General features: G+C 37.7%; 1 protein-coding gene across 19 annotated transcripts in view; it reads left to right on the forward strand.

The window, feature by feature from the left end:
• Positions 1 to 15,481, forward strand: part of LOC106079313 (protein couch potato-like) — a 324,431-nt gene that overhangs the window by 138,623 nt on the left and 170,327 nt on the right. For 17 of the 19 annotated variants that reach the window (XM_056016890.1, XM_056016891.1, XM_056016899.1 and 14 more), the window contains one exon: positions 9,421 to 9,885. In XM_056016890.1, the coding sequence (XP_055872865.1) occupies positions 9,757 to 9,885 (129 nt within the window). In that variant the 5' untranslated portion in view covers positions 9,421 to 9,756. Of the gene's footprint in view, positions 1 to 5,372; positions 5,502 to 9,420; positions 9,886 to 15,481 lie in introns of those variants that run through there. The other 2 variants (XM_056016893.1, XM_056016894.1) reach the window with 2 other exon arrangements.

The following is a 15,481-nucleotide window of genomic DNA, read 5'->3' on the forward strand; positions in this document are numbered from 1 at the left end:
TAATGTAATGAAAATGTACCCATACCCATGGGAGTGTGGTAGTTAGGATTTTGAATGGTCACGTTTGATGTTCCCTTGTGTATTCCCAGGGATGGTATGTAACGCATGGTAGGTTTGATTAATTATGCGTTTATGTGTCTGTGAAACGGAGTTAATAAACGCAGAATGATGATACACCCTGGATGGATTAAGGTTGATTGTTATCACCCCTCCCTCTCTCTCCGCTTATGATCACTTGGTGGCGTTTACCTGGTCTTTGAAGGGACTGGTCAGTTCCTAGTTAATGGCTCTTCATTGTCCATGTCATTGAAATGGCTTGATTGGTAAGGGGAGGGGGTGGTTGGGATGTTGTGTCAGTGCAGGACAATCGTGATCTGAAACAGTCTTTGTCTGATCTGATAGAAAGAGCTGCAAACAATTGCGTGTGGGTGTGTGGGTGTGAGTGAGTGTGTGAAAAGGGGAGAGGAACTAGAGCGAAGAGGTGAGAGGCAGGAAGAGGATGGAGACGGAGGGAGGTGAGATGATCGTTGAAAGAATAAAGAGAAAGAGTAATGAGGAGACAAGTTCGAGGCTGAGAGAGAGAGGGAGTTAGAGACAGAGAGACAGTTAGAGAGACAGTTAGTGAGTTAGAGAGAGAGTTAGAGACAGAGAGACAGTTAGAGAGACAGAGAGAGAGTTAGTGAGTTAGAGAGAGAGACAGAGATAAATAGTGAGTTAGAGACAGAGAGAGAGTTAGAGACATAGAAAATTAGTGAGTTAGAGAGAGAGAGAGAGAGAGAGAGTTAGAGACAGAGAGAGAAAGTTAGTGAGTTAGAGAGAGAGACAGAGATAAATAGTGAGTTAGAGACAGAGAGAGAGTTAGAGAGAGACTTAGTTAGAGAGAAAGAGTTAGAGTGAGTTAGATGAAGAATTAGAGTGAGAGAGAGAGGAGGAAAGCGTTAGAGATAGAGTGAAGATTAGAGAGAGAGAGAGAGAGAGCGATTGCGTAAAAAAGAATAGCAGCTCAGAGTCAGAACATAATTAAGCCAACAGTGTAGAAGCAGGAAAGTCCAAGGACCAGACAAAATAGTCAGCTCTAAAACTTCATTTTGCTCATCCCAAACTGTCGAATGGGAATATGTGGGTCTCCCAATACTTCAGAAGGTCATGGTCAACACTTTCTCTATCACTCCTTCAAAGTGTTACTTAGATCCACTTTTGTTTTTACAAAGCGAACTGTGTCGTGTAACAGGCGACATTCTCATTGTCCTGAGACTTCAATAGTTTCACTGCAAGAAAGTCGAATAGCATTTCCGCTCAACAGATAGGAACAAAACACATTGGATACTTGCGGAAGAAGGAGGGGTGTCGGTAGAGGAATGGAGCTCATTCACCAATCGTAAACAAACAACATTTAGCCACGTGGTGCTCTATCTCTTCTATATAATTTACGATCTCATGTTTAATTCATGATGGTTGACACGTGACTGTTTTTTTTCCATTGTTTTATCAATAAGATCACGTGACTAAATGTTTTTTGTTTACGATTGGTGAATGAGGTCCATTGGAGTTAGTGTCACATAGATTTTAGTATATAAACAAACAAAATATAGAAATACTTTTTTTTAAAACAAAGCTTATCAAAGGGAACATATAAAATAATTAATACCAATAATAATCGACTTATTGGTTGATTATTTAAATTGTTTTATGCTTTGTTTGGTACAATAAATAAGTGTGTTAAGTTTCAAATTGATCCGAGATTGGGTGTATGACAGATAACGCGTACAATTATCTATTTAGACAGACCCAGCGTTTTTAGCATTATCTTTCACAAGTATAGGATATTTTCCCTTTTTATATGAAAAAATAACAATTAATTATTGGTAATTAATTAAAGTGTAATCCATTTTTATATTCCCAATGGTGAAATTTTATATAATGGTTCCATATGTACAAGACAGTCAGGATATTGTTTTAAGCTTTTCGGAAATGTAGTACGCTACTTAATAAGTCGCAAGGCTTTATTCATCTGTAGATTAAAACTAAATTATAAAGTTTCAACTTGATTCGAGAATAGATGTGAGAGAAATAACGTGTGCACACTTTTTACCAGACAGACAGACAAACAGACAGGGTGTAAAAAAAAAAAAAAAAAAAAAAAAAACGAAAACACCATAGAACTTATACTATGTATGTGTTAATTTTATTTGTATGAAGTTATGGTTTAACATAAGTCTCAGTATAACGTATTCATGGCTCTTGTGATGAAACCAATGTGCAAGAAATAGGACATGCAAGTGCCACATGTAGATAAAGATCTCGGTCAGAGCTCGTTAGTATGATTTAAAGAGCACCACGGAGCTACAGTGTCACGGAAAATGGAGAGTGAAAAAAAGAATGAAGGGTATGGCTTCATGCTGCACTAGAGTCTATGGAGGATCTCAACCAAGTCCCCCGAAACACAATAATTCCATTTGCCAGAGCAAAGAGAGAGAGAGAGAGAGAGAGATGGGCGCTTTAGAGAGGGGCGCTTTAGAAATTGTTCTCTGCAAATACAGAGCCGGGGGTGCATTAGGGTGATGGGGGAAGTGGGGGTGAACGTCGGGCGCATGCCGAAGATAAATCTAGATAACTAAGCATGGAAACGGGAGGTGGATTGAGATGGGATGTATTGAAGTTTCAATAACTCGGTGCAGATGCCATTGATTGAGTCCAGCGGAGAGATGGAACCATTTATTGTGAATAGATGATAGACCTCTTAGAATAAAATGAGTTGGTCGAGGGTTCTTTGTTGAGAAATCAAGAACTAACATGCTGCTGGAGAAGATGACGCTTGGTAATAGACTAACATGGCTTTAGAGAGGATGGTGTCATGTCATAAAAACATCGCATTAGAGTGGATGAAATACGCTAACGAACTAACATTGCATTGTACAAAATGATACTAATTAACGAACTAACATTGCATTGTACAAAATGATACTAGCTAACGAACTAACATTGCATTGTACAAAATGATACTAGCTAACGAACTAACATTGCACTGGTGGAGAATAATGTACGCTAATGAACTATCAAGGCACTCTAGAGGATGATGCTACTAATATTGCACTGTAGAAGATGATTCTATCTAATGAACTAACATTGCACTGTAAGGGATGATACGAACTAATGAACTAACATTGCACTGTAAGGGATGATACGAACTAATGAAGTAACATTGCACTGTAAGGGATGATACAAAATAATGAACTAACATTGCGCTATAAGGGATGATACAAACTAAGGAACTAACATTGCACTGTAAGTGATGATTCAAACTAATGAACTAACATTGCGCTATAAGGGATGATACAAACTAATGAACTAACATTGCGCTGTAAGTGATGATACAAACTAATGAACTAACATTGCACTCTAAGGGATGATACAAACTAATGAACTAATATTGCGCTGTAAGTGATGATACAAACTAACGAACTAACATTGCATTGTAAAAGATGATGCTATCTAACGAACTAACATTGCAATGTAAGGGATGATACAAACTAACGAACTAACATTGCAATGTAATTGATTATACAAACTAATGAACTAACATTGCATTGTAGAAGATGATGCTATCTAACGAACTAACATTGCACTGTAAGGGATGATACAAACTAATGAACTAACATTGCGCTGTAAGGGATGATACAAAACTAATGAACTAATATTGCGTTGTAGAGGACGAGAATATGTAGAGAACTAATGTCACATCCTCTATTTCTTTCTCTCTTTTTATTTCTTTGTGTGTTTGTGTGTGTGTCCTCTCCTTATTTCGTCTTCCATTGTCGTGTTCACCTCCATGACTCCTCATGTCACTTCTTCTTAATGCTTCATATCTCTCTCTTTTAGAATGCATCTCTTTTGTCTCTCTTCATCTCTGTATCCCTCTCCATCTCTCTTCCTCTCTCTCCTTCTCTCTTATTCTCTCACCATATCCCTCTCTTCCTCTCTATCTCTCCCTCTCTGTCTTCTTCTCTCCCTCCATCTATTTCTATTTCAGTCTCTCTTTTTTAACTTTCCCCCTTTCTCTTTGTCCCACTTCCTCTCTCCCTTTCTCCCTCTCTCTATCCCTCTCCCCACTCTCACTGTTTGTTTCTTTATTTTTGTCCTCTTTACTTTTTTTCTCTTTCTGTTTCTTCTGTACCTTTTACTTACTCTTTCTCTCAGCTTCTCTTCTTTTCCTTTTTCTTTCTTTCCATTCTTCCTTTCTTATCCCTCTTCTTTACTTTCTCACTCTATCTTACCTCTTCTTATTATTTTCTCTCTTCCTCTTATACTTTCTCGCTCCCTCTTCCCCCCCCCCTCTCTCTCTCTCTCTGTCCCTCTCCCCCCCCCCCTCTCTCTCTCTTTCAGTCTTCCTTTTTCTTGTCATTCTACTTACTACACGGACTTATCTAAAGCTCTATTGCCCAAAATTTGACCTTTGATCCAACATTCTCCATTTTCACCTACCCCCCCCCCCCCCTGTTCGTCTTGTCGGTTCACAAAGAGTTATCTAGCCTGCTCGTATCACATCTATTACATTATTAGGACATGTTGTTGTTGTTTTTTTCCTTGTTACTTCCCTTTTATCAAGCTAATTAGCCCCATGACCGACTCCTGAGCTGTCCCAGTGTCACTCACTTTAAGAGGGACACGCCCACTTAAAACCGGAAGTACACACAGTCGGCGCGCACATATCATAGCATGGGCACACTTAAGGTGGAGGAATATAATAGAAAGGGAAAACTGTATGAGCTCTAAGATCAGGTCCACATGTTGCTTATATCGAAACAAAACAAATTTTAGTGAACGGAACTTTTCAGTCACTGGGTGAAAGGAGGAAGTATGTTGCCATGCTCTACTTTGTTTGAGAGACTCAATGTTGACCACAATAGCACAAGTGGACACGGAAAAAGGCGGGGGGGGGGGCACTAAACGATCCTCGATGGACTTTGGTCTATAAAAAGTAACACTCACAGGACCCGAGTAGTAACTTCATGAGTACGTAAGTGTGTGAGTAAGTGAGAGTGTATGCGACTGTGCTTGCGGTGCCCAAATGAGCCTCCCCCCCCCCTTTTCCTCACACAGATCTCCCAACCCCCCTCCCTCCATACACTGACGATAGAGTCAAGTTTTGTATCTCAAGTACATTAAGTGCTTAGTATCGTTAGATGCTCATGAACTCATACTTAGTAACGGATCCTTTTTCTCTCTCTCTCTCTTTCTTTCTTTCTCTCTCTCTCTTTCTCTCTCTCTCTCTCTCACTTAAGTGTCTTTTTCCCTTTAGACCTAAGCGTCTTGATACGCACTAGACTTAGAGCTGTAAGTCAATGCTATCGTGTTAGTATTTGTTCTGTGTTAAATGCTAGCAGTAAAAATAATTAGAGACAATCCAGTGTGTTGTTTTGTATTCGATCTGGATCTAAGTCTAGAACTCAACTAAAGTTTTTTTTTGTCCAGAACTATTGTCGTAGAGAGACTTTGTTTTAGTGAGACGCATGTGTAGCAGCTCTAATGAGTTTAATGATGCTTGTAAATTAGTCGAATTTTTCAACTTATTCTCACAATGCTTTCGACCGATTACTTTTTACTAGGAATTCGGAGACAGAAACTATCTTGCTAAAATCGTTGATATGGTGTATCTTGGATGTCATTGATATGATCTATCTTGGATGTCATTGATATGGTGTATCTTGGATGTCATTGATATGGTGTATCTTGGATGTCATTGATATGGTGTATCTTGGATGTCATTGATATGGTGTATCTTGGATGTCATTGATATGGTGTATCTTGGATGTCATTGCTATGATCTATCTTGGATGTCATTGATATGATCTATCTTGGATGTCATTGATATGATCTATCTTGGATGTCATTGATATGATCTATCTTGGATGTCATTGATATGATCTATCTAGGATGTCATTGATATGAACTATCTTGGATGTCATTGATATGATCTATCTTGGATGTCATTGATATGAACTATCTTGGATGTCATTGATATGATCTATCTTGGATGTCATTGATATGATCTATCTTGGATGTCATTGATATGATCTATCTTGGATGTCATTGATATGATCTATCTTGGATGTCATTGATATGATCTATCTTGGATGTCATTGATATGATCTATCTTGGATGTCATTGATATGATCTATCTTGGATGTCATTGATATGATCTATCTTGGATGTCATTGATATAATGTATCTTGGATGTCGTTGATATGATCTATCTTGGATGTCATTGATATGATCTATCTTGGATGTCATTGATATGATCTATCTTGGATGTCATTGATATGATCTATCTTGGATATCGTTGATAGAACTTATCTTGGATATCATTAATACGACCTCTCTTGTATATCTTGGATAACATGTTATTATCTTGGATATCATTGATATAACTTGAGTTAGATACCATTGCCAGTCCTTAACTAAGACTTAACTTAGATATCATGGACGGGACTTCTCTTGGTTATCACACACCAAATAAGAATAAAAAGGATAGATATTATCGCTATTATTTCTTATTCCGTATCTTTCAATAGTTGTTTTTACACAAAGACGAGTTCTTTAAACACTTCAACAACTTTTGATATATAGACATTAAATAAAACTTAAGATTGAAGTGAACATGTAAGCTATTTATAGAACCCGCTTGCAATATAGTCGACTGCATTTTTTTTTTTTTTTACTTTTCAATCACCTTTTCTAAATCAAAATTTGCTAGCCATAAATTACTTAATTAAGTAATATAATCGTGATTAATACATCATCACATCTATCTACGAAAATTATCTCAAACAACACATTAGAGTTCCCCTTTCATCTGTAAGATTCCTGGACACTTCTCTGTGCTAATTGTTCAAGGCGCCATGCTCGTGTCCTCCTCGCGCTATAGCCCTTGATTTCAAATCAAAGTATATGTTCAAACTTATAGTGTGAGCCAGGGCCAGATTTAAGTACCCTTAGGCCCTGGGCAGATTCATTGTATAGGTCCTTACACTTTTCAAAAAGCTTTAATGAATTCCACTTATTGATTAAAATAATAACCAAAATCATGCCATATTATTAAAAAAAAAATAGAGTACATGTAAATTTAATTAAATTTTATTTGTTTAATAAAAAATAAAAAAAAATATTTAATATGCATACTTTCGAAACATAAAATGTCATTTTCTTTAGGGTTGACGCAATGCAGTAAATCCGGAGTGCTGTACAAGAATACGTTTACACTGTAAGCGGACACTTTTTAAACAATGACAGTGTTACCAAATGTAAAACCTTAAATTATAGTTGGTAAAAAAAAAAAAAAAGTAAAGTGATAATCAATAATACTAGAAAACACATAGAGCTGCTGATCCGTCGAAATATGGATTTTGTTTTTCCTTATTGTGCCCCTTCTTATGGAGTTCCCTGGGCTGTAGCCCTGCCTGCCTTCCCTTAAAGCCGGCCCTTGTTTTAGCTCTTCCGAATCAGCTCCCTTTATGCTTGTCTGGGTCCCCAAGTCTTGCGTTCACTATAGTTTTGTGAAAGCTATGATATAGTGCTTTAAACCAAACAAAGCCGACAGCTCATCCATACAAGAACATAAAACATAATACATTACAATATCAGCGCCTTTGCCTTGGTGAATGAATCTAACCTTTTGACAACAAAATTTGTATATACCAAAAGTTAACATTTCCTGAGTATCCTGACACAGTATACACATCCTTTAGGGTCGTTATGCTGGCCACATGACATCCTCGTTAACTGTGGGCCACAGTGCATGACCAATTATATCATCTGCCGTATAGAGCGCAAGGTCTGAAAAGGAAAGGTTTCTTTACATATCCACTAGAAGTATTTTTATTTTTTTTTTATTTTAATACTTTTTTTTACCTTTTTTTAAATATAATTATTACGGAGCAATTATACAGTAATTATACAATGATTAAAGGGTGATTTTATTATAAAAATGCAATGCTTCGGAAATCATTATTTAGAGATTATAAATCGAATCTATTGATCTAATTACATGTGATGTTTGCACTCTTTAAACTCTCCGTATAGTAAATTTCTAATCCGTTTGGTACTCAGCTAGGCTTGCGTGCAGCAGCGGCGTCATTAGGTTCTGTGTCACACGGTGCGGCCCGCACCCCCTCGCACTACGACACCCCAGCGACGCCATTGATTGGCAGTATCTAGGCAACTAAATAACAGTCGGATCCCAAAATCAGTGTTGTCTCCGGCGTTCTCTCGTAACAAGAAGGTTTATTCTACTCTCACTGATAGCACAAGTGTGTGATTCTAAGTGCGTGCGCCTGTGGGAAGGAAGTATATTACGTCATGGAAAGGGGAAAAGAGGGGAGGCGTGTGGAGGATGAAAAATTAGCATCCTTGTTGTCCACATCCGGGCACTTCAATAAAAAAAACAAGTCTGTATTTAAATCCGTTTTATTTCCTTGGTCAGTGCTTGCTCGTAAAACACTTTAAATATAGAGTTAAGGCATCTAATATGATGGCCAAAGTAGTGATGGCATTTCTCATATATATATAGAAGATATATTCTTATTTTGAGAGTCGCGGTGGCTGAGTGGTGAATAGCTTGGCTTCTGAACCGAGGGGTCCCAAGTTTGAATCCTGGTGAAGACTGGGATTTTTTTAAATTCCTGGACCATTAGGGCGCCTCTTAGTCCACTCAGCTCTAATAGGTACCTGACAAAAGTTGGGGAAAAGTAAAGGTGGATGGTCGTTGTGCTGGACAGATGATACACTCGTTAACCGTAGGCCACAGAAACAGGTGACCTTTACATCCACTGCCCAATAGATCGTAAGGTCTTCAAGGGGAACTTTATGAACTTTACATATATTATTTCATCAGAGTGTTAGTCACATTATAATTCAAATGTTTCTATCGTTGTGTGCTTTTAATGACAATGTATTTCGTTCATCTTTATACTTCCTGTTCCTCTTTTTATTTTCTTTTAATGTTGACCAATTTAGAGATAATCTGTTTGTTTTTTGTTTTGTTTTGTTAACTAAAATAAAAATAACAACTAACACAAAGAATAATTTAAGCGACGACGGACATTTAAAAAAAATATGATTCAATTAGTCTTTAAAAACAAGTGGTCGTCAAAATCCATACGTTAATTAGATGATTAAATTACGCTGAATAATTACTTTGTTTTGATTAGAGCTTTTACTTTTCTCATACTCCAAAATGCTCATTTCCTGAAGACTAGAAGAACTCTCCGATGATTCTGTGATTTGACGATGTGTAGTCAAATTTAGTGTGGACATTTTTTTGGCAAAGATAATATTCCATCAATTTATGTATTCTTGTTTAATTGTTCGTTTTAAAATATTTTGGGAAAGTATGTAAAATATATAATGTTTCATCTTCTCCAGGTCTATGTTCCTTCAAAGTCGAGATAAAGGATATGTTGTTTTAAAGGATAACAAAGCCAGAAGTGTAGATCTCCATCCACAAAGACTTTGATATGCCCATGTCACATACAAGTGTTTAGTTGAGTGGCAGTTATCTCATGCTACCATCATACAACTAACAAAACAAGTGGTTACAAACAAAAAAAACCAAAGTGGGAAATTTTGACACATCCAGTGGACGACGCTATATCACAACCCCCTTCGTGCAAATCAATCCGCCGAAGACCCGCGTACAGCACGGGATATATCCGTGCGCACTCAGCACCAAGAGCAGATTCCGGAACTAAAGAGTTCCCTATGCTAATTATTGAGATGGCAACGCCCACCAGACCAAACAACCCGAATTCCCCGAGCTCGGGTCTGAAGGACGGACCGGCATCCTTATCCCAAAGTATGGATAGCGTCAATACAGCCGTGGATGAGGAGGTAAGAGAAACAACGAATTTATTTATATTTTTTGAAGCCCTTTTTTTGTGTGTCTCTGTGTGTCCCCCAGCCTCCTCTTTGTTGACTCACTTCTATTCATGTCTGTCGATGACAACTAATACTAGGGCCTAGAGGGGTCTACACAACGACTTGACAGTCAACATATCCATTAGCTTGTAGTATTCGTTTGAAAAAATGGAAGTTGGCGGGAGAGTCAGACTGTCAACATCTTTTTATCCTTCCACACCAAAAGTCGTGCCAGAAATGTCTAGAGCTCATCCGTTTTTTGGTCTATTGTCTCTGAAATAGAGAAAGGTTGATCTAAAATTACACTTGATTCAAAACTTATGATCGTGACATAATTGTGCACTATAAAAAGAAACATAGTTATATTTACGTTTTTGAAATCAACGAATCCACATTTATTCGGGCTCAGTAAAGGTCAAGCTCGAAGCAAATACATTGCTACTAGTCCTGGAGGTTCCCTTAGTTCTGGAGGTCTGGAGGTTCCTTTAGTCCTGTAGTTCTGGAGGTTCCCTTAGTCCTGGAGGTCTGGAGGTTCCCTTAGTCCTGTAGGTTTGGAGGTTCCCTTAGTCCTGGAGGTTCCCTTAGTCCTGGAGGTTCCCTTAGTCCTGGAGGTCTGGAGGTTCCCTTAGTCCTGGAGGTCTGGAGGTTCCCTTAGTCCTGGAGGTCTGGAGGTTCCCTTAGTCCTGGAGGTCTGGAGGTTCCCTTAGTCCTGGAGGTCTGGAGGTTCCCTTAGTTCTGGAGGATCCCTTAGTCCTGGAGGTCTGGAGGTTCCCTTAGTCCTGGAGTTCTGGAGGTTCCCTTAGTCCTGGAGGTCTGGAGGTTCCTTTAGTTCTGGAGGATCCCTTAGTCCTGGAGGTCTGGAGGTTCCCTTAGTCCTGGAGGTCTGGAGGTTCCCTTAGTTCTGGAGGTCTGTAGGTTCTCTTAAATGTCTAAGACCGTGCCTGCCTTTGTTGGCTGTATTTACAAACTCAATCCATCTGGTACAGAGTACCTGCACGTTATTTCTCCCACTTCCCATTCTCGGATCAAGTTGAAACTTTGCACAATTATTTATTGTCCCCAGCAAAACACGAATCAATGATAAAATTAATTAATTAATTATTTATTTACTGGTTATTAACTAATTTTACTAAAGGAAAAAAAATCTTACAGTATTGAGAAATATGGCTGTAAATGTGCAGTTCTTTTTCTAATATAATAATTACTTAGAGAATAATATACTTCCTAATTGTTTCTGTCATTCGTTGCCATTTTATGACAACATCCTGTCATTGTTGGTTTAAATGAGGTAACACATTTATGTATTGTGTATTTCTTCATTGAATTCCTCATTAGTTTTGTCTTTAGTGTACATGAAATGAGATAACAAAATAACATTGTATTGTTTTTAATGGATTCTTAGATAGTTCTAAAATATAAATCCAATGAAAAAACAACAACAACTAAGACATATGTAAAACAAACAAACAAACAAAAATTTTTTTAAAAATATTCTCTCATCTGGGCAGACAAAGTTACTTCCCACAGTGTGTATGTTACTTTGAGTTACTTAGTCTTACTTCGGCCTTCGTCTCACTAGTTTCACTAATTCATTAATTTTTTTTATTTCCCCCCTTTAATCTATGTTGTTGTTTTTTTTTACTCTCTCTCTTTCTCTCTCTTGTAGATGTTTAATTTTTCTTTCTCATTTATTTACCATATTTTTTACTCTCTCTCTCTCTCTCTCTCATTTTCTTTCTTTCTCTCCATCGTATTTACTCACTCTTTTCCTTTTCGTCTTTCTTTCTGTGATTCATTGTTAATCTTTGTTTCTCTCTTTCATTCTCTCTCTCTTTCTATCTATCTATCTATCTATCTATCTATCTATCTATCTATCTATCTATCTATCTATCTATCTATCTATCTATCCATCCATCCATCCATCCATCCATCCATCCATCCATCTATCTATCTATCTATTTATCTATCTATCTATCTATCTATCTATCTATCTATCTATCTATCTATCTATCTATCTATCTATCTATCTATCTATCTATCTATCTATCTATCTATATCTAATGTACATTCTCTAATTTAATTTCTCTTTCATTTACTGTCTCTCAATCTCATTTTTGCTATCTAATTTACTTTCTCTCTCTCTCTCTCTCTTTCCTTTACTGTTTTTCCTCTTATTCTCAAAAAAAAAATTCTATTACACTCCATTACGAAGTCGTTCTTAACTCTCTCTTCCTCTCTCTCTCCCGTTTTTTTTTTTTTCATCTTTTCTTGTCTGTCTCTCGACACTTTGCTGAGGTCTCTTCACTTCCGGTACATCTTCTAATTAAACTATTAGTTTACCAGTGTCAACATCTGGTGCGCGATGCAATGGTTCAATATCCCTTCAAAAACACAACTCGGGGGTTAAGATCTGGCTCCATCTAAAGTGCAACGTCTCCGGCACGCCAACAAAACTATAACAAACATCACGTCATCATCTCAAGTTGTAGAATTTGAAGGCAAAAACAATAATGGAAAAAAAAAATGGGGTCAAGGATGTTCGGGGTCAGTTATTTATAGTTTGAATTAAAAACTTTTGGGTCGTGTTGATTTTTTTTTTTTTTTCAGAGTAGACATTCATGCATCAGACTTTAACTCCAATTAATGTAGCATTCATCATCAATCGGATCTAATTTTGTTGTTTGGCTGAAACTGGGAAGTGGAGGAAATCAAAGGGGGTCCCTTGATCTAATCCGTACAAGCAGTAAACAGAGTCCCGCGGACTACTTATTGCCTCAACCACTGCATGACCATTGCTTCAATTACTTTACAAGATCTACATTTTTTTTAAAAAAGTGTTTCTTATCAGTAGAAAAAAATAAGTACATCGAAATAGGTACCAAAGAAAACAGTAGAAAAGTGAAGTTGGGAAGAGGTTAGCTATGCAGTGTGAATGGTGCAAGATAAGAGGTATTGTAGTCAGAGGTCTTAGGTTGGACAGACGACACCAGAACGCCAGACGTGTTTTTGTAGTGAGTTAGACTTTGTTTAGAATACCATTTTATATTATTGTTAAAGTCTACTACATTAATTTAATTTTAGCTTAAGTTGATTTTATCTACATCATAATTTTCGGATATATAAAAAAAAATATTATTTACTTAACATGGAAACTTTGTCCAGTTATAATTAACACACACACACACACACACACATAGATTCACTCACACTTGGATTCACACACACACACAGAGTTGATGGTTAGACATTATGATTATTTCGTTAAGCGCCACGGAGAGCGTCCCCGACTTCTCGCACCTCTGTCAAAACCTTTATGGTGCGTTCACACCCTCAAGGAAACCATTCGCAGGGAGACATCACCTCAAATATTTATGCGAAACTCACGGTGGCAAACAAGCTAACCCTAGCTCCGCTCCAGAGCGTTAACGCGCCGTCGCGCATGCGCACACGAAAACTTCACGCCTCGAAGAAAAAGTTTGGACTTTTGTCATTACTATTTCAGCGCCCTCCCTAATTCACCCGAATGACGCCAAAGAGCTTTATTACTCTGCTAAAAAGAAGGTGTCAACCTCCCCTTTTTCCCCCTGAACTCTGACACCCTTCGTTCGGCTTTTTCACCTTCTTTTTTTTTTTTACTTTATTTCCTATTGAGGTGTTCACTCTCCCAAATATTTCATATGGTTTAAATTTTTTTTCAGCTACTAATATTCTCGAGTTGTTAATAGGATATTCCAAAAACTTTTGTACCAATATTCTCGAGTTGTTAATCGGATATTCCCAATACTTTTGTACCAATACTTCTCGAGTTGTTAATCGGATATTCCCAATAATTTTTTTTAAGTACCAATATTCTCGAGTTGTTAATCGGATATTCCCAATACGTTTGTCCGGGGTTCGAATCCTGGTGAAGACTTGGATTTCGTAATCTTTGGGCGCCTCTAATGAGTACCTGACATTAGTTGGGGAAAAGTAAAGGCGGTTGGTCGTTGTACTGCCCACATGACACCCTCGGTAACCGTAGGGCATAGAAACAGATGATCTTTACATCGGCTGCACTATAGACCACAAGGTCTGAAAGGGGAACTTTACTTAACTTTACTGTAACTCACTACGAGTACACGTTCTATTCTGTCTGACGACTATGAAAAAAACTCCTCTCTGAACTACCACCCCCGTGACTTCTATTCACACCCATTATGACAGAGTAGCTCGTGGTTTCATCAGAAACACTTCACCCAAAAGGAACCCCTCTCCTTTCCTCGTCGTAACCTTGGAAACACACACGTACGTTCCCTAACACTGATCAATTCAAACTTTTTATTTCGCTAAGCGCTTTATGCCATGCGGCAGAGCATTCCAGAATGTTCAAAATAACTTTGTTATAAATGAACAAAATGAAATGTCTTCATATTACCACTTGGTCCTATGGACAGACGATACCTTTGCAATAGTTGGAGTTAAGAAGATATATAACTAGTCTTGATTTAACATGGCATTGACATCAGTCATTAAATGCCACGTATTATAAATATAACACAAAATATAATTCAACTGTCATTGACATGGCATATGCGTTCTGTCATCTATGACGTTGACGCAGGTCTAAGGAATGAAAATATTTCAAAATGTAAAAAAAAAACCGGAAAGAAACTCTGATAGATCTATGGGCTATCCTCTAAAAGCCAATTCAATACCACTTAGATAATAATGAAGTGGTTTGGGATAGCCGCTGAAGCAAATCAGTCACTGGATCAATCTGTCTTAAACAGCAATACTTTGAACGGAGCCCTTGGATCATTTGTGCTCTCCGAATGTCCTCGAGTCCTATTTTTTTTTATTCCGACACGTTTATGACATCACTGGAAGTCTTTTCAATTTTCATCTCTTCACTTATATTTTTCCGCCCTCCCCGCTCAATAGACTTACTATCTCTCTATCTCTGTTCGTCCTCTCCTCGACACAGATTCCCTACTCACCACTCCAGGAATGTTTCCCCTTAATGGCGTCGTTCCCTCCCCGAGGATGACAGCTGTAAGATGAATCTAACATGGCGTAAAGGACAAGGCCAATATGGCATAGCCCAGTTGCTAGAAACAAGACGAAGAGCGAAAATATATTTTTAAAAATCTGGCCATCCGGAAAACACAGCAACTGCATTTCCGACCAATGGAAGGGGAGAGAATTTATATTTTCATTTCTGTGGTTATTTTTTTTTTCCCCCGTTTATTCTATATTGCAAAATGGAAAAATATAAATGCTTTAAAATCATGTATAAAGAAATACATTTTTATATAAAATTCCCTGTCTGCGTTTATTTATTTTGCATTAACCAGGAATAAATCGATATATCACTAAGGGTAAGATGAAAGCACTTGAAAATTATGGAGTATTTGCCCTTGTCTGATACAGGAATGGTTTCCCTTGGTTTCCGACTTTCACTCTCCAGTGGCGGTCTAATCGACAGTAGGTGTATTTACACGATTATATTTGGAATCGATACTCTGTCGTCCTTTCAGTTGTTATGAAACTGTTTGTAGTAAGAGGACATCTTAATGCCCACGAAGCTTCT

Source organism: Biomphalaria glabrata, chromosome 18 (genome assembly GCF_947242115.1).
Source record: "Biomphalaria glabrata chromosome 18, xgBioGlab47.1, whole genome shotgun sequence".
Lineage (NCBI taxonomy): Eukaryota > Metazoa > Mollusca > Gastropoda > Planorbidae > Biomphalaria > Biomphalaria glabrata.